Genomic DNA, 25450 nt, shown 5'->3' with positions numbered 1-25450 from the left:
AAAAGAGAACATGACGGTGTCCTAATTTGTAGCTGATAAGAACAATTACAACAAAAAGTGCCCTGCCGAGAGTTCTAGATAGGAAAGTGATCCATCCAGTCAAGATTTCGGGCCTGTGCACAGAGCTGTGACCCAAGCTACACACCTAAGCCCTGGTCAGGAGGGCACTGAGCAGAGCCCAGCTTTTGAATATCACTGCATTTCAAAGCCACATTAGAAAGAATACTGGCTGCTATTTGGCTTTTTGTGTTATCTGTGCCTCTTCCCCTCTCTGTGATGGATAACTGAGGCTTTAATATACAGTAGTGACATTCTAGTAGATGAAGGAAAGGGGCAGTCCCCCAAGGGCAATCTGAACTTCTGCTTCGTATATTTACTCTTGCTGTTTTCCTTCCTCCTCATTTGTAATTCAGGAGGCTCTCTGAGAAGAGAGAGACAGCAAGGCTTCTTAGATGGATCAAAGGACGACAAGCTGGGATACCGGGTTCTATGAAAAGGTCTGCTATTGAATTTGTTCTGCTACCTTTAGGCACATCATTTGTTCACGCTGTGCTTTGGTTTCTTCCTGTGCTTGCTAAGAGTAAATAACATGTACTTGAATATTTTGTGATGATTATGGAGTATTTTAAATGCGTGAGTGATTTATTTTTCCAGGCTGCCTGCTCAGGTCTAAAGTGAAAGTCTGCTCCTTTGAGATGCTAGGCTTCGTGGTGGTCAACTGACCCCAAATCCTTTAGACGACAGCAGCCACCTAGTTGCTTCTTCTCAGCTCATCTGGCTTACTCTATAGTTGCCGGGCTTATCTTTTGGTCTCCTCTGTTTGCAGAAATGAAATATGTAATTTTATATGTTCATGCTGCTTTTACACTCCCCCAACCCACTCACCCCCTCTAAAAAGATGAAGGCTTTCTTTGGCACAGAGCTGCTTTATCTGTGACACTGATCCCAAGAGACAGTGGAGAGAGGTGACATGGCAAACAAACTGAATTATCTGAGCTTGTTACTATAGTTCCTTTTTGATGATTTGGGTCAGGACCACTAGAGGTTTGAACTAGATTTAGTAAGGTGCAGGCTCTTTGGGGTTTGGCAGGGAGCAGTCAGGGAATATACTGGAAACAGAACACAAGGTACCCTTCCCCTTTCCCCTCCCTGCCTTTTTGTTTGTTTGTTTGTTTGTTATAGCCTGTGTTACATTAGGCAACAAGATGCCCCTGTTAGCGACAGGTGCCAAGCTGAGAGTCTTAGAAGCTAATAAAAATGTTTGTGGATAAGCAACAGTTTTGTTCCTCAGCAGTGGATCACCACGACGCTATTAAATAAGTCTCTGAAGTGCACTAATGGAGTTAACGGAAAGGTTTCTTTTGTTTTGAACTAAAATACAGTGTATTACATTATTTCTAGTGAAGTTAAAAGCAGTCTCTAAACAAGCCTAGGAAGGTGTGAAGCTAGAGGACCCATGAAATATGTTACTCCTTAGTTGTAGCTTTGGTGGCAGCAGGAAGAACTTCAGACACAGGAACACAGTGTAACCTTTCAGTTTTGAAACGCTGCTAGGTCTTCCCGTTCTATAAATGATCAAAGAAACATTTGGGTAAATACTGCTCCCAAACCTTACTTGGCTGTAAGAGTGCTGGGTCCAACTTCCGTTTGTTAGTTCAAGGAAACAAGCAGCCAGGGACTCTAATTTGGGGTCTTCATTCTTGGACAGGGTCATCAACACACCAAAACATTACTTGCAGGTGCCCCAGCTGCAGCAACTTCCAACAAAGGCAGAGCTTTCCCCGATGCCTTTTAGAAACAGGGAGCCAGCAACCTGCCAGGCTTGGGGAACTGGGCGGGGAGGTGGGGAGGGGTTGGTGGTAACTTTTCCCCCCTAGATTCCTGTCCGCTTTGCAGCTCCTGTGAAGCAGGGTGGAGGTCCTTGGGGTGGGGGTCTGGCTGGTCGGCTCTAAATGTAAATAGGAAGCCAAGCAGCTCAGCAAGTAACAGTTAAGAAATGGCAGTCTCCATCTCTGGCAAGGACTTGGTCCAAGTGTCCGAAGGTACGAAAGGGATGAGAGTCACCCCCGGGTCAATCTGCACAACCTGGTGAAAGTCCCTCCGGGGGGGGGGCGTGAATGAGGGGCCCAGAGGCAAAGACTAAGGCGAGGAAAGACCAGAAGAACCGCGGACACTACCTTGGAGGGACGGGGAGGCTTCAGGTACCGCCTTGGAAATTATCTCCCCTGGCCCAAAAGTCTTAAAATCGTTTCCGCCATGATAAGGAGCCGCAACCAAACGGGAGGCGGGGACGCGCGCCACGCGGATGCGCGCTCCCTTTGTCCCACCTCCTGGCCGGCCCGCTCATTGGGAGGAGGGAGCGCGCTTCGGAGAGAACGCGCCGCAGCCGTGCGTATGTGGTCCGGGTGGAAACTGGAGCCGGCGGCGGCGGCGTTCCGGGGGCGGAGAGGACGGGGGAGGCGGGAAGGCTGCGCGCCGCCCGCTCCTCCCCACCCCCCGCCTCGGCCCTGAAGGGGCTGGATGGGCGAGTTGGGCGCGATGGCTCGATCCTGGGCGGCGGCGGCGGCGGCGGCGGCGGCTGGAGGCGGTGGCGCGTCCTCCTCCTTGCCCCGGCGCCGGCGGTGATCCGAGAGAGTGGCCGCGGCCCCCGATGAGACTGCTCGCGGGCTGGCTGTGTCTGAGCCTGGCGTCCGTGTGGCTGGCGCAGAGAATGTGGACCCTGCGGAGCCCGCTCACCCGCTCCCTGTACGTGAACATGACGAGCGGCCCCGGCGGGCCGGCGGCGGCCGCCGCGGGCGGCAGGAAGGAGAACCACCAGGTACTGGGCCGAACCCGGGCCCGGCGGGGCGGGGCCGTGGCGGCCGACCTTCCCGCGCTCAGCCTGGCTATTGTGCGGGGCGTCGCGGCGAGAGGCCCCCCCGGGCCTCGCCCCGCCGCCCCGGCCTCTCACAAAGTTTCCCCCCGTCTTCCCGGCCGGGCGCTCGGTCCCGGCCCGGCGACTCCTTTTGTTCCGCGGCGCGGGCGGAGGGCGGCCTCCCCTATCCCTCCCCGGCCCCGGCGTGCGCGGCCCGGAGCCCCGCATTGTTCCTGGGTCCCCGGCGGTGATTGCAGGCGCTCCGCCACCTCGTCGTCCGCTCCCGGCGGCGGGACGGAGGAACTTTGGGGTCGGCGCGTGGCGACTGGGACCCATCTGACACCGGGGCCTGAGAGCTAGATGATCGGACCAAACCCTTTACCCCGGACAACCTTCATCAGCTCCGAGAATCACACCGAAAAGCCGGTGCCTCTTTTTGCCTGGTTGAATTTCTGAACGTACAAAAGGTCATAAAGAAATTTAACCGTGCTTCGTGAGCCATTTAACTCTCTGGGCTCGTTCCGGTGACATTTTCCCCAAGCACTTAAAAATGTGTTTGACAGGTCGTCACTCCCATCCTATCGAACCTTCCCCTGCTACTAAAGAGAGATCGCCTTTAAACTTTGATTTTGGTATCTGACCGCAGAGATGTGATAATAAGAAAGGTGATGTAAGCTTCTACTGGAAGGGTTATTAGAACTGGGCAGGAGTGAATTCTTTAAAAAGTTGTAGTTGTGCACTGTGAACGATGGCGGTGTGGCTCGTTGGGTAGTCTTTTCATTAGCTTAGTTTTGTGCCACTTAAATATGTGCATTTGTAGTATTAAGAGTGAGATATTTCATATTTGACCGTAATGTAGTTGGAGGTTAACATGACTATTGCAAGGAGGCTTTTGAACTCTGCCAGAGTGTTCGTTTATAATAGCTAGCATTTGTAGTACATTTTGCCTTCCCAGAGAGCAGTAGCTAATTAGTTCCCATCTTGTTTCTCATAATTTTCATAGTTTTCTCATTTTCCTATGTCATTTTTCTTGTTATGCCAGGTGTTCAGAGTTTACACCGAAGTTGATTTCATGTGTTCTAATGAAACTAAAGAATTATCTAAGGAGATAAGGCTATTCATTCAGAGAAGTATTTAGTTTTTCTTTAAAAAATATTTATAGTGGCCTTTTTCTATTTTTAAAGGAAATCATAAATTTCCATAAAATTTTTTAAAAATTGCACTTTTGCACTTTGCTATTGCACTTTGTTAGGTAATCACTCCTATGATATTGTTAGGAGTGCACATAAAGTTAGTCGGTGATCTTAACTTGTAAACCACATTGTTTGCTACAGATTGATCAGTCAGTTTTAGAGTTGTACTGTAGTGATAATGTAGTTACCAAAATGTCATATATCTGTAAGGAACATGGATAATGGTGTAAAACAATGAATAGAAATGTCATTTTTAACAGTTGGTAGAAATAAGTTTCTGGGTAGGATAAAAAGGAGGCTTATTTCCATTGACATGGAATTATGGTAGAGTCTCTTGGCTGTAGGTGTTTATTACAACGCTTGTGATTACCTCTACTGCAGTACACTTGATGTTTTCAGTGCTCAAAAAAGAAATAGACATATTATAAAACTGAAAAACTGTTTAAGTAACTTGATTTTTATGGGGCCTAGGTAGAATTATAGCTGTAGACATAGCCTCAGAATATGTCCTAACAAGATATCTCTGAATGTCTTCTAATTGTGTACCTTTATCAAGTTGAATCTGCCAGGTTCTAAAGGAAAAGTAATACCTCATTTACTTCATTAGGCTTCTGAGATACTAAAGTATGTGTGTACATGTGTACATGTGTGTGTTCTAACCAGTTGCACCTGACAGCTTGGCAGCTAATTTCTCTGAAGACTAATCTGGTGGTTTCTGAATATTAGGTGGGCAGGGGGAGATTGGCTCTTTTCCTTAGAACAATCAATCCAGACATTATTTTGAGTTGATACATGCACATTATGAAAATATTGTCCATGAACAAAGATTAAAATGAACAAAAGAAACATGTATAGAAACCACAGTGAAATAGGAGACTGTTCTCTCTGCAACGTGGCTGAGTTGATGATTTGTTACCTGCTTTATATTTCAGGATCCTGGGTTTGCCTTATAAACTTAGTTGCTTGTGAAGTAACTTAACCCTAAATGCTTTTCCTCCCTTCAAATTAATAGTTCATACTGGGTCTTCTGGTGTTCATTTGGGTATGTGGCTTCCATAGCCAGCCACATCTGGTTCTTTTGCAGTTGCATGAAAGTGGGGTTATGGGTTTGATTGAACCATACTTAGCACAAGTTTTCCTTATGGTTATTATTATTATTTTTTTAAGTTTTATTTTTAAAAAATTTTATTTATTTTTTTTGTGGTATGCGGGCCTCTCACTGTTTTGGCCTCTCCAGTTGCGGAGCACAGGCTCCGGACGCGCAGGCTCAGTGGCCATGGCTCACGGGATCTTCCTGGACCGGGGTACGAACCCGTGTCCCCTGCATCGGCAGGCGGACTCTCAACCACTGCACTACCAGGGAAGCCCTCCTTATGGTTATTTTGATTAAGAAGTTATGGTGGTAGATTCTGTGTTTAAGACAGACCTTGGGCAATGTTTGTTCTTTAAAAATAGCTATTTAGTTACTATAGCCTTGAGAGGCAAGGCTCCTTTGAACTAAAGCAGCTCTAAAACTATAGTCGCAGCACCATTTTAATAACTCGGTTTGGTGTGCTAGCTTCAAAACTGGGATTTATGTTTCACCTTGGGAAATCGAGAAGCAAGGGAGGGCTTCTCTCAGAGCAGGGATGGATATGGCTTGCATGCCAAATTGGGCTCACTGACTTTTTTGTACAGACTGTGAAGTAAGAGTAGTTTTATACTTTTAAATGGTTGCAAAAAAATATAATCTCTTTTGTAATATGTGAAAATCTTCTTACATGAAATTCAAATTTCAGTATCCACAAATAAAGTTGTGTTAGAACAGAGCCACCAAATTTGTTTACCTATCATCTGTGAGAGCTTCCAGATACAGTGGCACAGTTGCATGGTTGCTACTTTATGACGTACAAGCCTAGAATATTTACTGTCTGGCCCTTTACAGAAAAAGGAGTTTCCTCCAGAGAAAATTTCCAGCTTCCTTAATCAGCAGCACATTCTTTTTTTTTTAAGCAGCACATTCTTAATCACAGATTGCAAGGTGGGTAGTTTGACTTACTGGGAAGAAATTGAGGCAGACAGTGAGAAACTAGATATGTGACTTTTCAATATTGGCTGACCCGGAACTTACAAAGAAGATAACAGCAACAAAAACTTTGGATCTAGTCTTTTTGAGGCATTGCACCTAGTACTTAAAGTTAATGCAACTATTAAAGAGCTATTGAAACTCTTAAAGGACTCTTAGGCCCCACTAACTAGGTTCTTGATAATAACAGTTATTCAGCAGCTTCTCAATTGATGGAGTGAAAAAAGGATTTTTATCGAACTCCTTGGAGCCAGGCCAGGACTATTTCTGCAGGTGACATACTGCAAGGTTTTTTTTTAAAAGCACAGATAACATTATCTGGAGTTAATAAGGTGTGACATAAAATTGCAAATATGTGTATATCTGACATTTTATTTTTTCACCTTCTTATATAAACTTGAACTGTGCTTTGCCATAAGCAGTGGTGGATTTAAGATAGAATTGAAATGATTTGGATTTTTTTCCAAATGAAAAAACCCTTGGACATCACAGCGAAAGATCAAAGGTTATGCTAAAGGACAGATTCTGTCTGCTGTCCCTCACTCCCCAGTTACCTTATGGAGGTGGACCCAAGTCAGGCATGAGTTATCAGTGCTCAGAGGGGCCAGTCAGCTAGCCAGACAGACACTGATGGATAGGTTCGTGTCCTCCTCTGAGCTGCCTTTGAAAGTCTGGAGGCCTTTGCAGCCGAATACCAAAGAGATTTTGAAAAGGGTTTCTTCCTTCCTTATAACCTGTGTTGAAACCCTAAACAAGTGTTTGCTTCAGTTTTACAGAACACGGGGATGCTCTGTTCTTCTGGATATACCAGAGGCCTTTATGTTCCCCTCTGAAGGTGCCCTAGGGGACCCAGGTACTTCCAGTAAAAGAGTTTTTTAGACCCTCTGAAGCGTGGTTAAAATCTTAGGATTGTAAAATACAAACAGTGAGTGAGTATTTGAAATAAAGATTGCCAGTAATTTATTCATTACATCAGAGCTGAAGCAATTTAATCTAATCTGTATAAGTTATTTCCCTCCATGGACGTGAAGGTGCCTTGTTACTCTGCACTTTGAAATCTCACATAAAGAGGTTGTTGGTTTAGGTTTGTGTCATTTGTAGAAAAAGAATGAATGATTTGAATATCTCCTCCTAAGCTGTACTTATACACAAGGTGTCAATGATTAAACGTCTGGACTGACATGATTGCATTGTAGAACTGACAATGTGATTTTTGAATCCTTAGCTGTCAAGGTCAATGTCGTCAGGCTTGGTCTTACCACCTGCTGTAGTAGAAAAGATTCTGCTGGACCCCGTCAGTGGAGCCTTTCTGGTTGTTTTTAGTGGTACTGAATATCTGAGGTCTTTGCTTACTCATTTCTTTTGAGAATGGCTGGGTGCCCAGACCTACAGTGTGGTTTTTGGGCATTCCCTTGAACTTCAGTTCTCTGACTGGCTTTTGTGGACCTTGGACAGGAAGGGAAAGAAAATCAAGTTATTTTGCTTCTATTAAGTGTCAGGTACTTTAAATATATTATCCTCTCTAATCCTCATAACAACTCTTGGATGTGGTATATCCCCATTTTACAGACAGAAGATTGAGGCTGAGCAATGAAACTTGCCCAAGAGCACAGTTAATAGATGGCAGAGTTGGATTTTGAAACCCCGCTCTGTCTGGTTTCAAGGCCCAGGCTTTTCCCACTGTTTCATGGTATCTCTCCTAGGAATCCTTGTTGTCTGAGGGGCTGTGAAAGTAGACTGCCTTCTTAATGGCAGACTGTCCCCATTCTAGTGGACGTCTGTGTAGACATTGAAATTATGTAGCTGTGTGCAAAAACCAAGTTGTTCTTGCAGTTTGTGAGTTAGATAAAGATGGGACAAGTGCTTGAAGTTCTGGCTTTCATCCAGTTTGTGCATGCTTAGGTCAAGTTTAACACTGAAAAAAAAAAAATCTTACCTGTGGTGTCTTTCTTGTGACACCAGCCAATTCTCTGACACTAACTAGGTGTTCTACAATTCACTTCTGTTTGACACTATCCGGAGTCAACAGCCCAGAGACTTAAGGGCTCCTTCCTGCATGCCAGCTACAAGTTGAGGGTCCACAGTGTACCCATGCTTCTGTCGGACTTGTTTATAAACTCTGTGGTTTCCACAACCCCCATCAGGTTAGATAACTTGCTGAAATGACTCACAGAGCTTAGGAAAACACTTTACTTCTGCTTATGGTTTATTATAGAGGATACAACTCAGGAACAGCCAAGTGGAACAGATGCATAGGGCAAGGGGTTGGGGGTTGGAGAGGGTGGCACAGAGCCTCCGTGCCCTGTCCAGGTAAGCCACCCGCCCAGCATATCAATGTGTTCAGCCACCTGGAAGCACCCAGAACCCTGTCTTTTAGGAGTTTTATGGAGGTTTCATTACCAAGGCATGACTGATGAAATCTTTGGCCTTTGGTGATTGAACTCCATCTCTAGCTTCTCTCCCCTCCCTGGATGTTAGTGGTGGGGCTGAAAGTTCCACCCTGCCCTCCCGGTCATCTCATGAGCATACAAAAGGTGTTTTATCACTCCTGAGTTTCTCTAAGGTTTTTAGGAGCTCTGTGCTGGGAACTGGCGATAAATACCAAATATTTATTTTTTATTAAAATCAGGAAGTTGGTTTTTTAAAATAACTTTCTAATTCTACTAATGTGCTCAAGTCCTTTGTATTTTGGAAGAAGAGACTATTATATCATATACCACGTGTTTGACTAGTTGAGGAACTCAAAAAAATAATTTCAGAAAAACTTTTAATTGTATCCCTCAGTCTGATAAGCAGATATAATTTTATAGGAAAATTGCATTTCTACTTTAAAGGAATGATTCATCAAACAAGGTTATATAAAGATGAGATTTCCATGGCCTTAATGAAATCTTTAAGACATGACTTAATACTTCATTATGTTGATTAGCTGATACCCTGTCATGTCTACCTGATTTGGCTATTTATTGTTTGGCTAATTATTAGTATCTCTACAGTCTTGTTGCTAGTAGGGAGAACATTGCTATTTACTGTAACCTCTTTTAGAAGATGTTATGTTTAGTTATCACATCCTATTTCACACTTGGCATCAGCAGATGACTGCATGGCATAACTCTGGCTTGATTAGACTTTGTTATTTCAAAGATTTCCTTACTTATTTCCACTGAACAAAATTCAAGCAAACTTTAAAGGGAGATGCTAGCTCATAAGATGCTTTTTCAGATGCTGTGGTCTCCAGCTGAGGATTACAGCCCTACAGTAGGGCTGGCACGCAGTCCTTCCAATGTGAACCTTTAACAGGCATGATACTTTGTTCTTGCCTGTGCACATTTGTCTCTGTAGTCTTTGAGGAGCACACGTTCAAAGAACTCACCTGCTTGAACATGTGCAGAAGCCTACAGACAGGCCACTTAGTGAGAGCTCATCACAGCTTTTCATTTAAGCTGGGTTGTCTGGAGAGAGGTAACTCCAGGGGGACTGCCACATGGTTGCATGGGCTCCTGCACTGACTTTCTGTCAACATCTTAAGGGCAAGGTGACTACGTATTTAAGACCTGAAGGTCCTGGCCAAGATCACGATGACATTACTTGTTTCTCTGGGTTTCTGATTTTTTCCCTCCTCTGGAATGTAAGTTCCTGGAGGCCAGTGAGTCCATCTTTAATTTTCCCTAGACCACTTTTGAGCTGGGATGGTTAGGAAATGCTAATGAAATTTTCTGGGTAAGCCCATTTAGGGGCTCTTAAGCAGTGGTGATTTTGTACCTTCAGGGACACTTGGCAATGTCTGGGACATTTTGGGTTGTCATAACTGGAGGGTGCTACTGGCATCTGATGGGTACTGGCTAAGGATGCTGCTAAACATCCTACAGTGCACAAGGCAGCCCCCGTAACAAGGATTGTCCAGCTCCAAATGTCCATAGTGCTGAGGTTGAGAAACCCTGGCCTAGTGTTATTTAGTTGCTGTCTAGATCGGATTATCTTTAGACACATTTAGTCAGTCTAACTGGCCAGAATAGTTCTGCTTTCTCAGACAGATACACTGGGTAGACTGAAGCAAAGAGTAGCTTCTTTGAAAGAAACGTGTAAAAAAACCACATGCACCTAGAACAGGAGCTTGAATCAGCTGGGAGTGCTCAGAAACCCCAGGCTTCCTATTCATTCAGGAGCTATAAGGTGGGAAATGAAATGTGAAGTGCTCTGCCAGGTGCCTGGTACAAGGTAGGCACTCGGTGTGTTCCTTCATTGCTTGCTCTGCTAATGCAGTTTTGTGGTGGGTGGGTAGCTTAACTACTATTTACAGAATTGGGTTTAAGCAAGGCCTTGCAAAAACCTTGAAGTTTTAGAAATTGATGAAACCCAGTGACACCTGTCTCCATGGTTTTCCTTGTGTTCTCTCCAGGATTTTACTAGAAACTCTAAATTTTATCTGTTAGACTGCCTGTGATTTTTAACAATAATTGTTAAACAGATGAACATTTATTGTTCATCCGTATCTGTGCCAGTCACTGAAGTCAGTCATTGTCCCTGACCTTTTATGGAGCTTTCTGTCTACCTGGGAAGATAGACACCGGACATGCAATTATATACAGGTATTCAGTTCAGTGGTTATAAATGTTACTGAGGAGACTTGGGAGATGTGAGAGAGTATTAGAACAGGGGATCCATCCTAGTCTGGAAGTTCAAGGGAAACTTACTTGAAGAAATATTTAGGCTTAGGTCAGTTGGGGTGGTGGGAAATGTAGGAGACAGCAAATACCATGCGAAACAGCCTTGGGAAAGGAGCCTTCCAGAAAAAGAAAGACATAGTGAGTGGCTGGGTGTTATGGATCGGTAGGGAGTGTCGTGAGGTGAGGCTGTGGACACAGAATGGACAAATCCTGTAGGGCCTTGTAAGCCATATTTAGTATTTGGATATTAAGACTTCTCTGAAGCAGGGTATTGACATGATTAGATTTGCATCTGAAATTTGCATTTTTAAAGAGATATGCTTGACCACTTAAGTTTTCTAAGTGTACAATTCAGTGCTTATTAGTATAGTCACAAAGGTGTACAACCATCATCACTTTCTAATTTTAGAACATTTTCATCACTCGATACAGAAACCCCATATTCATTAGCAGACACTCCCCATTGCCTCCTCTCCCCAAACCCTTGGTAACCGTGATCTACTTTCTACTTTCTGTCTCTGGACCTGCCTGTTCTGGACAATTCATGTAAATGAAATCATGTAATTTGTGGCCTTTTGTGACTGGTGTATTTCACTTAGCATAATATTCATAGTTCATGTTGTCTCATGAATCAGTACCTCATTCCTTTTTATGGCTGAAATAATATTCCGTTGTATGGATCAATCACATGTTGTTTATCCATTCATCAGTTGATGGACATTGGGGCTGTTTCCACTTTTTGGTAGTTATGAATAATGCTGCTATGGAGTTGACATTAGTATCATACAAATGGTCAGGAGGAACATGGAATTCAACCTTCATCTTTAAAGAGAAGGGCATTACTCCTTTTTATTCTGTAGCACATTCTTTTCAGTAAGCATTTTCTTTTCTGAAAGATTTGTATGGCAGTAAAGGTTCAACCACATGTGTTAATGTGTTAATGTTGATGAATTGAGAGAAATGCTGTTAAAAACTTGAGTTTTGGGGAGCACTTGAAAGCATTATTTGCAGTTAATGGTGCCAATTCTTGCTTAGTTCTGGAAGTCAGAGTCTGTTATTGTTCTGGTTGTCCATTTACAAGTGGATGCCAAAGAATTCTTAGCTCCTCTGTTCCACTTGAATGACTTCTTGTCCACGTTAATAGAATGTACCTGATTGCCTATTACCAAGGTGATGGCTTTCATCTTGATTAGTCATTTCAGAGAATTAAGAGAAAATAAAAGTTAGAATGGCCCCAGTATTACAGAGTTCAGAATGTGAACCAGGAGGTCAGGCATATAATAAAAAATGGTTTATGACCTGCACTGGGGCATAACTTCAGGCACAATGAGTGTTAAGAATTAGTTAATGATTAAGCATGAACATTTTCAGACCAAGGAAAAAAGTGTAGGCAGTGAATGTAAGAAGCTTCAAAGCTTATCATGTAGAGTGGGAAAAATAAAAATAGTATCAAGCTGAAGCAGTTTTGGTAAAAGTGTTTAATGGTAAATTAACACGAATCAGTCAACAATTGGAAAGATTTGGTTTATCAAGTCAGGGCACAGAGTTCGTAAAAAGATTAGTTAATCTTTGAAATCTTAATGTGCCTGTCTGCTTCTTTGTATTGGTTTATAACTGGTTCCTTTCAATGTTAGTGTCGGGAATATTACCCAAGATTTCATTCAATATTTAGCAAGCTTAGGATGACTGTAAAATTGGTCCATCAATTGTGCAGGCAGTTACAGGACACCTACTGCTGAGGAATGGTCGTGTTTGTCAGGGGGAAGCAGGTTACTTTTGGCTGCTCATTGGGAGAGATTGATTGTCTCTTAGTGGGTAACAGATTAATAGTAACTGGCCTACTCTGCAGTTTCATCGTGGTACTTAATGGACTTACTTTTGTTTATCAGGCCATGTCAGAGGACTTTATCTCATGGCTGTTATTATTACAGCAGTCTCATGTGTCTGGTCCTATATTGAGGATTGGCCTGCATTAACTTGCTTAATCCTCTAAATAACCTACCAGGATAGATAGAAACCAGTGACATCTCTAGTCTACAGACGAATTTACAGAGGCTCAGAGATTAAGTGACTTGTGTGAGCTCATACACAGGAATGGCTGAGCCAGGACTTGATGATGAGCTCACTGTAAAGCTGCTGCGCCCTACAGGCTGCTTACCCCCTTCTCTGGTATACTAACGCTAGATGAAAATGGGGCACATTTATTACGGAAGATTACATTTCATCCACAGTTGAGGTTCTTGAATTTTGTTCTAAAAGTGTGTTCTGGTTAGAGCCTTTTCCTAGAAATCTGGTTCTTAGCATGTTATTACTTTGTCCTCTCATTGGTTGCATGTGACCTTAAGTAACTTCTTAATCTTTCTCAAGCATACTTGACTCCTGTCTAGCAGAATGTTATATGACCTGGTAAAGCACACCTCAGTGTTCCTAAAGGTCCCTATTTAGCCCACAAGAAGAAGCGCAGCTTAATCTGGTCACTGGAATATTAAATTCTGCTGTTCCTCCTCCGCTTACTTGATTTGTCTGGTGGTTTCGAGTTAAATCATTGCATTGGGTGACTGTTTTCTTATCTAAAAACAAGGTTAATGCTGGTAGTTATTGCCTTATGTTGAATCCCAGTGAAGGAGAGGCCAACAGTTTTCCTAATCTTGGGGTGCAGGGGGATATAGTGACAGAGTTTTGGGCCAGGAGTCAGAGCACTTGGACGGTGGGTGGCCTGGCTCTGTCACTTACTGAGCTGCATGACCCGGAAGCCTCTTCACCCGTCCCCCACTCTCTCTGCGTACCCTGAAGGTAATGAGAATTAAGCCAGAGATTATGTGTGAGGAAATACTTTATACCTTATAGGCCATATGAGAGATGATGATGATTCTTAAAGTGCCGTGAGATTATAACATTTGGAAATCTTAGATTTAATTTAGTCTTCTGTTTTTTGTTTTTGGACTTCTTAGATGACGCTTCAGTTGTATGTTTTCATTTTTTTTCTTCTTTCTTTTTAGTGGTATGCGTGCAACAGAGAGAAATTATGTGAATCACTCCAGGCTGTCTTTGTTCAGAGTTACCTTGATCAAGGAACACAGATCTTCTTAAACAACAGCATTGAGAAATCGGGCTGGCTGTTTATCCAATTATATCACTCTTTTGTGTCATCTGTTTTTAGCCTGTTTATGTCTAGAACATCTATCAATGGGTAAGTGAATCTTGGATACTTTTTTCTTTATCCTTAGGTCTAAAAAAAGAAAAGGAAAACGAAAAGTTACCTTGTTGAGATGTTGACCACCTCTACAGCTACAACACTTCTAGTCAGAATCCTTGGCACAGTGTCTCAGCCTCTGCAATTATGCTTTTAAAATTCACTGTAACTTGATCTTGATAAACAGCCTCATTGGTCTGTATTTCTGTGATGGGAATCACAGTGCTTCCCACTTTGATGTGCACAGGAATCACCTGGGTATCTGGTTAAACGGCAGATTCTGAGTCAGTAGGTCTGGGGTGGGACCAGAGATTTTGCATTTTTAACATGCTCCAGGTGATGCCTATGCTGATCTATTAGAGAGGAGCAAGATGGTTGGAACCAGGCCCTTAATACAGGCTGAAAAGTAAGATCTTTGCCTTAAGCACACTTCCCAGGAGCAAGTTTTTTTGGGAAGGATCTAATTCAGCCCAGCAGTGGATGGTGGCTTGTTCGAGTGAAGGGTTCTCCATCTGTTCTTTCTTTCTTTCTTTTTTAAAATATTTATTTATTTGTTTGGTTGTGCTGGGTCTTAGTTGCGGCAGGCGGGCTCCTTAGTTGTGGCACGTGGGCTTCTTAGTTGTAGCATGTGGGCTCTTAGTTGCGGCATGCATGTGGGATCTAGTTCCCCGACCAGGGATCGAACCCAGGCCCCCTGCATTGGGAGTGTGGAGTCTTAACCATTGTGCCACCAGGGAAGTCCCTCCATCTATTCTTACTTATTGTTTAGACTCACCAGAATTTTGTAAACATTGTGGAATTCTCTATCCCTAGAGTGGTTCTCTCATATAAGTCTATGGGAGAAGCTTTAGGAATATTTTTATCCTTTCTTGGCCAAATTTTCAGACACCGCAAAGCCTAAGAATCCAGAACTCCAAAGAGAAAAGCAGCAGGGCTCAGTGCTTGAAAAGCCTGTTGGACCTCTTGAAGCCACTGGCTGGGCCCACTTTTTCTTCCCTTGAGGTTTGGAGCCAGCTTCTACTGAATGTCTGGATCCCCAGTCTATCATCTGGTCCTTAAATATGTTTTCAGGAACCATGAGCCGTTTCTCAAGATTTCTTCATTGTTTATATGAAATTGCCTTAAATTTGCTTTAGCAAACAGTTGTTATTTTTGTATTGGTAGTTGAGTTTAAACAACTTGGTCTGACATTTTGTTTCTAAAATTCACGGCATTGAATTTCTGTTCTGTACCATTTATTTTTTCGCTGGGAAAGCAGACAAGTCACCGCAGCAGTGATTTTTAACCTTTTTGGGGCCCTGTACCTCTTTGAAAGTGATATAAAGTAGAAATTCTCTCTTCAAATAGTCCTTACATTCAGCATTTTGCATATAATTTAGGGAGATTTCACACTCTAAACTGCTTCCCCCTACCTCTACCCTGTTCACCCCTGGTTAAAATTCTCTGCTCTGGGATTTCACAATTTGGTCAAAGGGGCAATAAGATTAATAAATCCGTTTTGGCTTATCTTATCCACAGCTCTTCTGCTTTTCTTTTTTAAATAACCCTCATCCCCACCCCTTCATCCCCCCTTGGCACCCTTCTCCCCCAACAAAACAAAAACATCTCTTGCCCTGTGTCCTATTCTCAGCTGGAAGCTTAACTTTGAGCCCACTGGGAATTTCCGTCTATGGCAATGGAAGCTTATTACCACAAGTGGCTGTCTCTTATAGAAATAATTACTATGGTAACCTTTTTTTAAAGAATATTTATTTATTTTGTGGGGTTTTTTTGGCTGCGTTGGGTCTTAGTTGCGGCATGCGGGATCTTTGTTGCGGAATGTGAGATCTTTTCCATGCGGTGCGTGGGCTCTTTATTGAGGCTTGCGGGCTTCTCTCTAGTTGTGGCGTGAGGGTTTTCTCTCTCTGGTCGTAGCACATGGGCTCCAGAGGCCGTGGGCACTGTAGTTTGTGGCACCCAGGCTCTCGCATTAAGGTGTGGGAGCTCAGTAGTTGTGGCTCGTGGGCTTAGTTGCCCCGCGGCATGTGGGATCTTAGTTCCCTGACCAGGGATCGAGCCGTGTCCCCTGCATTGGAAGGCAGATTCTTTACCACTGGACCACCGGGGAAGTCCCTGTGGTAACCTTCTTGAATTAAAAAGATAAGGTACTTATCGACGTCCTTTACTGGGAAGGGGAAGACCAAGTAAGGAGAGACTTGATAGCTGTTTTCAGAGTTTATTTTATAAGGAAGATATTTGTAAGGAGGTTTATCTCCTCTGTAGACTCTAAATCTAGAGAGAACTTAGAGAACGTAGGATGGTTTTTTTACATAAACACACACACACACACACACACCAAAAAAATACATCGACATCACTAACTTTGGGAGTTAAAGACAAATTAGAGAGCCATACCTCTCCGTGGTATGTGTTTGCTAGAAACCTTGTACTGAGCAAAAGTCAGTGTCTTGGTATTTTAAGTGGGATAATTCTTCATTGTGTGGGACTGTCCCACACATTGCAGGAAGTCTGACTTTTCTGACCTTGCCCTCTAAGTGACAGTAGCACCCTCAAGTAATTGTGACCACCCAAAACTCTTCCCACCTACTCCCAGGGCTTCCTAGAGACCAAAATTCATCTGGGCTCGATGAATTTAGATTTTTTTTTTCTTTTGGCAGTTTAAATCTTTTTGTATAGCCTCTGTTGCTCATGATCTTTGGAAATAGGGCAATGCTTCTCTCTCTGGTGCCTTTCAACCTGAGCTCTGACCTCAGATGACCTCTAGCTCTAGAATTTTATGATTATCATGTCAAGGGTCCTTAGACTCCAAAGAGATGGCTAGGGAAGCATGTTATTTTAAAATTGGGAAAGTTTAAGCCATGTAACTGTTTTGCAACTTACTTTTGGTCCTATGGCAAGTTAGCACCAGCATTTGAAACATGTACCCCCAAGCCTGTGACCTCTCTTAGCTCTTGTTCTGACTCTGGCTCCCATGTGAAATTTTGTATAGCTATTTCAGGAAGTTCAGCTCCTTTTCTCAGATTTCTTTTTCAGCCTGTTTTCCCACTAGAAGATAGGAACAATTGAGGATTAAAAACAACTTGTCTTTTAGGAGATGTTTTCTCTGGGAGCTAGTTGTATTGGGTGAAAGTCTCTGAGGGTCCCCCCCACCCCATTTTTTAGCATTTCTGTAGGGCAGAAGATTTACTGCAAGTATATTGTTAGATTTGGTTGACCTCTTCTAAGGGAAAGGGGAGGAGGAGTTTGTTATATGAGCTCCATATTTTAATTTTTTCCTGGAACTGGTCTTACCAGGAACACCCATTGCACACGTCCTTCCAGTCACTGTGTAACAAACATATTGCACCTTAGGATTATTTCCAGAAAGCAGCAGTATGGTACAGATTTCCCTGCCATTTCCTAGACCAGTGGTTTTCAGGCTTTTCCAGGGTCTGAAGAGGAAGCGCCTCAGGAGCTGCTTCAGGCTGCAGAGAAAGGCCTAGGAGCGGGCTGGCAGCAGCGCTGAGGCTCTCAACCTCATTTCAGCAGCAGCTCTCCTGTTACATTTTACATTGTCCATGAGTAACGTCTGCTTCATTTAAAGAAATGGTTCTGCTGCTTAAAGGAAGTTTGAGAATCCCTGCCCTAGACAGACTGGGATTTGAGAGCTAGAAAGCAAGTTCTAAATAGGGAGTGCATTTTATTTCCCAAGATGATGCTTCCTCAGGACTTGGTTTGATCTGTAGCTGCTTTTAGGAGAGCTCTCTTTGATCTCCATTTTAACTCCTCTTTTTTTCAAAGGCATTACTATGTTTTAGATGTTTTTTAGGATTTTTAGAAATAATAGGACCCAGCCAATTGTATAACATACAAACTGACACAAGTATGAATCTACTTTTTAAATGCAGATTAACTGATATCACAAGGACCACTCTTCCTCTTTTCTCTAGTGTCTCTTAAAAATCTAATACCTAGAGCTATTTTTTATACTCATTGTTCAGTTTCATATCCTAAATGGCTTTTTCCCCCTATTTGCTTTTTCTGCTTAGTGTTATTGGCTAGTGTTGTGGTCTGATCCTGTTGGCCTGTCATTTTTTTAAACCGATATACATGTTTTCTATTACTCCTTCCATCTTTCCTTCCTATTTTGACTTAAATTCTTCACATTCATCTTTCTTTTTTTTTCTTTGCGGTACACGGGCCTCTCACAGTTGGGGCCTCTCCCGTCGCGGAGCACAGGCTCCGGACGCGCAGGCTCAGCGGCCATGGCTCACGGGCCCAGCCGCTCCGCGGCATGTGGGATCTTCCCGGACCGGGGCATGAACCCGTGTCCGCTGCATCCGCAGGCGGACTCTCAACCACTGCACCACCAGGGAGGCCCCACATTCATCTTTTAATTTCTTATATATTTCTTCTTCCCTTCCCACCTTTTATTCCTCTCCTTTCCCCACTCTTTTTGGTGTATTGTTTGCAGCCTCAAAGGCAGACGATGATATCTAGAGGTGTTTTCTTATTTTATTAACTTTGCTTTTTAATCATAAATCATATAAAAGATATATATTTTAATCGTATAATCTTATAAAATAAACATTGTGTAAGTTCAGAGGCTGTTGGTGTTGAGTCACTACTTTGTGTGGATGTTGGGTGGAAGTGCTTATCTTGTATAGAGTCATCCTTTTTTTTTTTTTTTTTTAAACATCTTTATTGGGGTGTAATTGCTTTACAATGGTGTGTTAGTTTCTGCTTTATAACAAAGTGAATCAGTTATACATATACATATGTTCCCATATGTCTTCCCTCTTGCGTCTCCCTCCCTCCCACCCTCCCTATCCCACCCCTCCAGGCTGTCACAAAGCACCGAGCTAATATCCCTGTGCCTTGCGGCTGCTTCCCCTTAGCTATCTACCTTACTAAGTTTGTTACTGTGTATATGTCCATGACTCTCTCTCGCCCTGTCAAAGCTCACCCTTCCCCCTCCCCATATCCTCAAGTCCGTTCTCCAGTAGGTCTGCGTCTTTATTCCTGTCTTACCCCTAGGTTCTTCATGACATTTTTTTCCCCCTTAAATTCCATATATATGTGTTAGCATACGGTATTTGTCTTTTTCTTTCTGACTTACTTCACTCTGTATGACAGACTCTAGGTCTATCCATCTCATTACAAATAGCTCAATTTCGTTTCTTTTTAAGGCTGAGTAATATTCCATTGTATATATGTGCCACATCTTCTTTATCCATTCATCCGATGATGGGCGCTTGGGTTGTTTCCATCTCCGGGCTATTGTAAATAGAGCTGCAATGAACATTTTGGTACATATAGAGTCATCCATTTTTGTCCTTTTTTCTTTTCCAGGTTGCTAGGAAGAGGCTCAATGTTTGTCTTTTCACCAGATCAGTTTCAGAGACTGCTTAAAATTAATCCAGACTGGAAAACGCATAGACTTCTTGATTTAGGTGCTGGAGATGGAGAAGTCACAAAAATAATGAGCCCTCATTTTGAAGAAATTTACGCCACTGAGCTGTCTGAAACTATGATATGGCAGCTTCAGAAGAAGAAATACAGGTATAATTTTTAGACATGGTTTAGAGTATATTTCTTGGTTTTAGATGTATTGCTTCTTGAGATTATATTATTTAAAGAATATAAATCAGAAACAATTTCCATGATGAGGAATTAAAAAAAAATCTTTCCATATTACAGTTGACTCTTGAACAATGCAGGGGTTAATTCACGCATAATTACAGTCAGCCCTCTGTATCTGCAGTTCCTGCACATCTGCGGATTTAACCAACCATGGACTGTGTAGTATTGTAGTATTTACCTTTGAAAAATATGGGCAGTGTATAAGTGGACCCAGGCAGTTCAAACCTGCATTGTTCAAGGGTCAGCTGTACAAGTAAGTGGAAATTGAGAGAGAAATCATCTTTCCTTGGCAGTGTTCTTCTGAACTAGAGGTTTTGGCACTGTAGGAAGGAAAAGAGTGGGTGAGAGACAGCTTGGAGAAGAGAGATCAGATGTAGGGACTTGTTCCCTAATTTGAATCTGGCATTCTCAAATCTTGTTTTTTGTTTGTTTATTTTTTTTAATTAAAAAAAGCTTTTTAAAAATTGTGGGAAAAATATGTAACATAAAATTTACCACTTGAACCGTTTTTAAGTGTACGGTTCAGTCGTATTAAGTGTATTTGCAGTGTGGTGCAACCATCATCACCATTCATCTCCAGAGCCTTTTTACCTTTCCCAACTAAACCTTTGTACCCACTAAACACTGATTCCCCAGTCCTCTGTCCCCCTGGCTCCTGGCAGCCACCACTCCACTTGCTGTCTTTGCGAATTTGACTATTCTAGGAACCTCGAATAAGAGGGATTGTACAATATTTGTCCTTCTGTGATGGGCTTATTTCATTGAGCATAATGTCTTTAAGGTTCATCCACGTGGCAGCATATGTCAAAATCTCCTTTCTTTTTAAGGCTGAATAATATTCCATCGTATGTATATGCCACATTTTGTTTATCCATTCATTTGTCGATGGACGCTTGGGTTGCTTCTACCTTTTAGCTATTGTGAATAATGCTGCTGTGAACATGGGTGTACAGATATCTGTTTGAGTCACTGCTTTCCCTTCTTTTGGGTATATACCCAGAAGTGGAATTGCTGGCTCAAATGGTAAGTCTGTGTTTAATTTTTTGATGCATTGCCATACCTTTTCCACAGCAGCTGCACCATTTTACGTCCCACTTGCAATGCACAAGTGTTCCAGTTTCTCTACATCTTCACCAATACTTGTTGTTTTCTGTTTTTTTTGATAATATCCATCCAAATGGATGTGAAATGTCAAATCTTGGTTTTTAGACCATCTGCTGCTTGAGAGACTTGGGAAGAAGGTTATTCTTAATTCAGTATGGATTCTATTGAATGGGGGAAGACGGTGCTGAGTATGGAATGGGGGAGGTGGAGGTAGAGCCTGCTTCCTTCTCTGATATATTTGAAGCTGGGCTTAGGCTTAGAAAGAAAGGAGAGAATTATGTACTCCCTCACTTTCCTACCCAGCTAAGTTCCTAAGTAGGAGACTATCTTAGGAACAGACTAACCCTAGAGACAGAGCATTAGCATAGCTCTTGGAGCAGGATTAGATTTAAATTTTGGCAAAACATGGTCATTTTTAGCCTGGGGAAGAGAAGACCAAGTAGGAAGGAGGGGAAGGGAAGATTACTGTAAATGGGTATTTAAAGGGATTTATATGGAAGGAGGCCCACCTACCCTGGGCCATGGCCTTGCTTGTTTGCCTGACATTCAAACCCTTCTGAGGCTAAGTGCCCAAAAGGAATTTTCAGTGAGACTTCAGATGTTTGAATTAGTGATTCAATATATGTAGAGTTTACATGTTATGTTACCTGATAAACTTGTACACCATATAAAAAATACTTAGTTATTGGGAATTCCCTGGCAGTCCAGTGCTTAGGACTCAGCACTTTCACTGCTGTGGCCCAGGTTCAGTCCCTGGTCGGGGAACTAAGATTCTGCAAGCTGCGTGGAGCGGCCAAAACAAAACAAAACAACTTATTTTTTTTTCCCTAATAAATATTTCATATGCCAAAATCTGTTTGCAGTTTGATAGGGAAGTTATACTGGTTGACACTCCCTTCACAATATTATTAGTATGAAATAGAAACGTATTCACAAAAGTGGCAACTTTTGGTACAGTTTGACATTTTAATGGGCAAGCAGTATCTTACTAAGTTTAGGGTTCGCCTAATCCATGATGGCAGGGCAGACTTTTAGCTTCCATGGTTTTTTTTTTTGGCTTCTTTTTGGGAGGTAGCTGTTTTTTGTTTCTCTTCAATATCTGGGCTCATGAAAAACTGGCTTTTTAATAAAGGTTCTGGATGTCACTTTTGAAATAAACCCATAAAACAGAAAATGGCCAGGTTTTCCCTCTGTTTTGCCAGGATATTACTGTTTATGCCAGAAAACCTGATTGTAAAATTTAAGGATATGGCTTTGATTTTTAAAACAAAACAATAAATTTTCTCTACATTGCTGGTATTTTGTTTTTTATTTAGGATTTATCAAAATACTGATTGCTTTGTTACTTCTCTAAGGAAAATGTATTTTAAATCCCCCTGAAGGTAAACTGTTACTTAACTCACTTTCTTGAAAATAATAACCCCCTGAACGGACGCCTTTCTTCTAGGGTTAGAAATGCTGTTTTGGAAGAGCCATAGACATTTAGGAAGGGATTATACAATTACTTTTTGATTGTGTGTACTAATGAACAGTTCCACAATTCAAATGACAATAAATAAAAACTGTTGTTTGGCAGGAAGAAAATTTTGGCAGCATGGTTACCTTCCTTAGTCTGCTTTACCAAAAGTTAACGTGAAAATTTGTTGATATGATCTGAATGGTGGTTTGTAGATAGTGGAGGAAACAAGTGTGTGGCAAGATGCGGACTGGCAACGTGGACGGGTTTGGAATTAAGTCCGCACGGGCAGTTCACGTGTGGGTAGTTCAGAAGGCGTTGCGTATACATTTTTGACACCAGAGAACAAAGATCTTTAATGTAAATTTGAAAGATGCTTGACTTTAATCCATTATCTATAGGTTATCTTGATCTATAGGGATCTTTCTTGAAAGGAAAAGAAAATATTGTGGTTAATTCTATTTCTTGTGTTCATACCCTCTTTTCTTTTTTAACAAAAAGATACTGGAGACTGAAGGGATGGCCATTCACTCTCAACCCACCACCCTGGAAGCATTTATTCAAGGACTGATTGTTAGGTTCTTTCTCACCTTATATGGAGAGAGCAGGTTCATTGACCTGAATAACATACTAGGAGAGTTTCCAAGTTGTAATTTCTACTCTGCTAGAGATTTACAGTGTGACCTTGGACAAGTCACTTCTTTCATTTTTCTCATAAGAAGAGGAAGATTCTAACAACTTGTTGGGATTCCTGGGCTAATATGCAGTTTGAGTGGGGCTGATAAATATGTCTTCATCAGTGGAACTGAGTTTACAAGTAGAAATCACAAAACAGAAGTAAAGATGAAGTTGGACCTCTATAGGTATAGTTTTAACTGTCCCGGTATTAAGGCTATAATTTTCTGTTATGAGCATGTGTTTCTGTCTTTCAAAATTACCAACATGGAAACTACCTATCCTCAAATAATTCTGAGATGGATTTAGTTAGATTATTCTAGATATTTTTAAAAATAAAATTACTTATTATTTATTGGGTCTTCGCTGATGCGCGCAGCCCCTCTCCAGTTGTGGTGAGCAGGGGCCCCTCCTCGTTGTGGTGCGCTGGCCTCTCATTGTGGTGGTTTCTCCCGTTGCGGAGCACGGGCTCGAGGTGCTTGGGCTTCAATAGTTGTGCCTCGCCGGCTCCAGAGCGCAGGCCCAGCAGCCGTGACGCACGGACCCAGCTGCTCTGCGGCATGTGGGATCTTCCTGGACCAGGGCTCAAACCCATGTCCCCTGCATTGGCAGGCGGATTCTTAACCACTGCACCACAAGGGAAGCCCACGTTATTCTACATTAAAACATGCTGATGATGTTGGGTTCTGCTTCGTTTTAGATCAGGCCTAATTTTTTTTTTTTTTTAAATCAAATATGTAATTTGTCTTTTGCAAGTTTATGAATTTAAATTGGCTGTTTGGCTAAGGTATTAATATATAAATAGTCTTTCTTTTTAATTGTTCATTTCTGCTTTTAAAATGGGAATTGATGACATTTTTATCCTGAAAGTAGAGTCTTCTCTCTAGTTTAAATGAGCTAAATACAGCTCCTAAAATCATCATTGCAGTCACAGTTTCGATACAACAAAGTGATTTTGGAGCTCTAATGCCCTAATTTCAAGCAACAAAGAAATCTGACTAGCTCCTTGACGTTTGTCAGTTTTGCTTTGGAGGAGGCTTTAGTTTTTAAAAACGTCTAGATTGAGGGATTCCCTGGTGGCGCAGTGGTTGAGAGTCCGCCTGCCGACGCAGGGGACACGGGTTCGTGCCCTGGCCCGGAAGGAAAATCCCACATGCCGCGGAGCGGCTGGGCCCGTGAGCCATGGCCGCTGAGCCTGCGCGTCCGGAGCCTGTGCTCCGCAACGGGAGAGGCCACAACGGTGAGAGGCCCGCGTACCGCAAAAAATATAAATAAATAAAATAAAAAAATAAAAAAATCTAGATTGAAAAGAAGATGCACCTGAGCAGTTAGTGTTTCTTTTTATCCTGCTATACAAAAATGCTCTAAAATGTCATTATACTATGAGTTTTCCTAAACAGTCCTCATTATGCTTCTAGAATTTTCTAAGATATCTCTATCTGCTGAGCGTGATCAAAGACTTGTTTACCAAAGGTCCTTTTTCCTGTTTCCTTTTCCTCCTGTCTCTATCATAACATGCCTCACCTTCCACATTCTGATCGGTATAACCAAGCAGGAGTGAGTAATTTATGGAATTGCCTTAATGGTGTGGCTAACAAAGCCTCTTGATATAAGGTCTCCTCCTCTCTGTGAGTAAAACATTGTAAAGGACTAGAAATGTTCTTAGGGTGAGAGAAGACAGGGAGGAGAGAGAGGGAGGGAGAGACTGTATGTTCACGAGATACTGAGGGCTGAGAGTGGTGTGTTAACTATGTCCTTCGCTTACTGTTTTAATAGGATGTCCTGTGCTTTATCTTTTTCTATATAGTTATTTAGGTATGAACATTCTAGAATATGAAATAGTATCTCTCTCCTGGGAATAGAGATGTGCTCAAAAGACATAAATGGAAATTATCTTATACCACTCCTAGCCATTCTTAAAGATAGGAGGGACCCTAGGAATAGAAAACATGAATATATGATGTATTCTACGATTACATTCCAGTGAATGTAAAAGTAGGATTCTTTGTTCATTAACTGATGTTCAAGAATTGGATGCCCCAGTTTCATAACCATTTTTATCATCTGATATCTTCACACTTATTAAACCTACTAGTTCTTATAAAGGAAATTTTGCATGTTTTGAGATTTGGAAATAGGAGGATTGCTAAATTTAAAGAAATGTGGTTGTTTACTTTTGTATGGCCATTTTATTATTGCAAATGTAAATTATAAATGAAGATTTTTGAACCGACTTTGATTTAGAAGACAAAGTGAAAGTCTTTACTGGCATCTAAGTATTTTTAAAGATGTCTTTAAGAGGGTTTGTATCTTTCTGATTTTTCCAGAGTGCTTGGTGTAAATGAATGGCAGAATACAGGGTTCCAGTATGATGTCATCAGCTGCTTGAACTTGCTGGACCGCTGTGACCAGCCCCTGACTTTGCTAAAAGATATCCGAAGCGTCTTGGAGCCAACTAGAGGCAGGGTCATCCTTGCTCTGGTCTTACCTTTTCATCCCTATGTGGAAAACGGTAAGTGTGGTCACCCCCTTACCAGCCTGTTATCCAGAATTGGTGCTTATTGGCATTTGTGATTCCGTGCTGTGCACAATTAGACATGGACTGGTATTTCTCAGAATAG

The 25450-nt window shown here is 42.2% G+C and overlaps 1 protein-coding gene across 3 annotated transcripts in view; it reads left to right on the top strand.

Moving 5' to 3' along the window:
* The first annotated feature begins 2441 nt into the window (after positions 1-2441).
* The window catches only part of METTL9 (methyltransferase 9, His-X-His N1(pi)-histidine), a 45209-nt gene continuing 22200 nt past the window's right edge, over positions 2442-25450 (top strand). For 2 of the 3 annotated variants that reach the window (XM_022588562.3, XM_022588561.3), the window contains exons 1-4: positions 2448-2818; positions 13779-13969; positions 19304-19513; positions 25157-25341. In XM_022588562.3, the coding sequence (XP_022444270.1) occupies positions 2651-2818; positions 13779-13969; positions 19304-19513; positions 25157-25341 (754 nt within the window). In that variant the 5' untranslated portion in view covers positions 2448-2650. Of the gene's footprint in view, positions 2819-13778; positions 13970-19303; positions 19514-25156; positions 25342-25450 lie in introns of all 3 variants that reach the window. The other variant, XM_022588563.3, reaches the window with a different exon arrangement.

This window comes from Delphinapterus leucas, chromosome 15 (genome assembly GCF_059928025.1).
Source record: "Delphinapterus leucas isolate spDelLeu-1000000601 "Yukka" chromosome 15, BTC_Dleu_Yukka2, whole genome shotgun sequence".
Classification (NCBI taxonomy): domain Eukaryota; kingdom Metazoa; phylum Chordata; class Mammalia; order Artiodactyla; family Monodontidae; genus Delphinapterus; species Delphinapterus leucas.
Note: the sequence above shows the minus strand (reverse complement) of the source record. Positions and strands in the feature narration are given on the sequence as shown.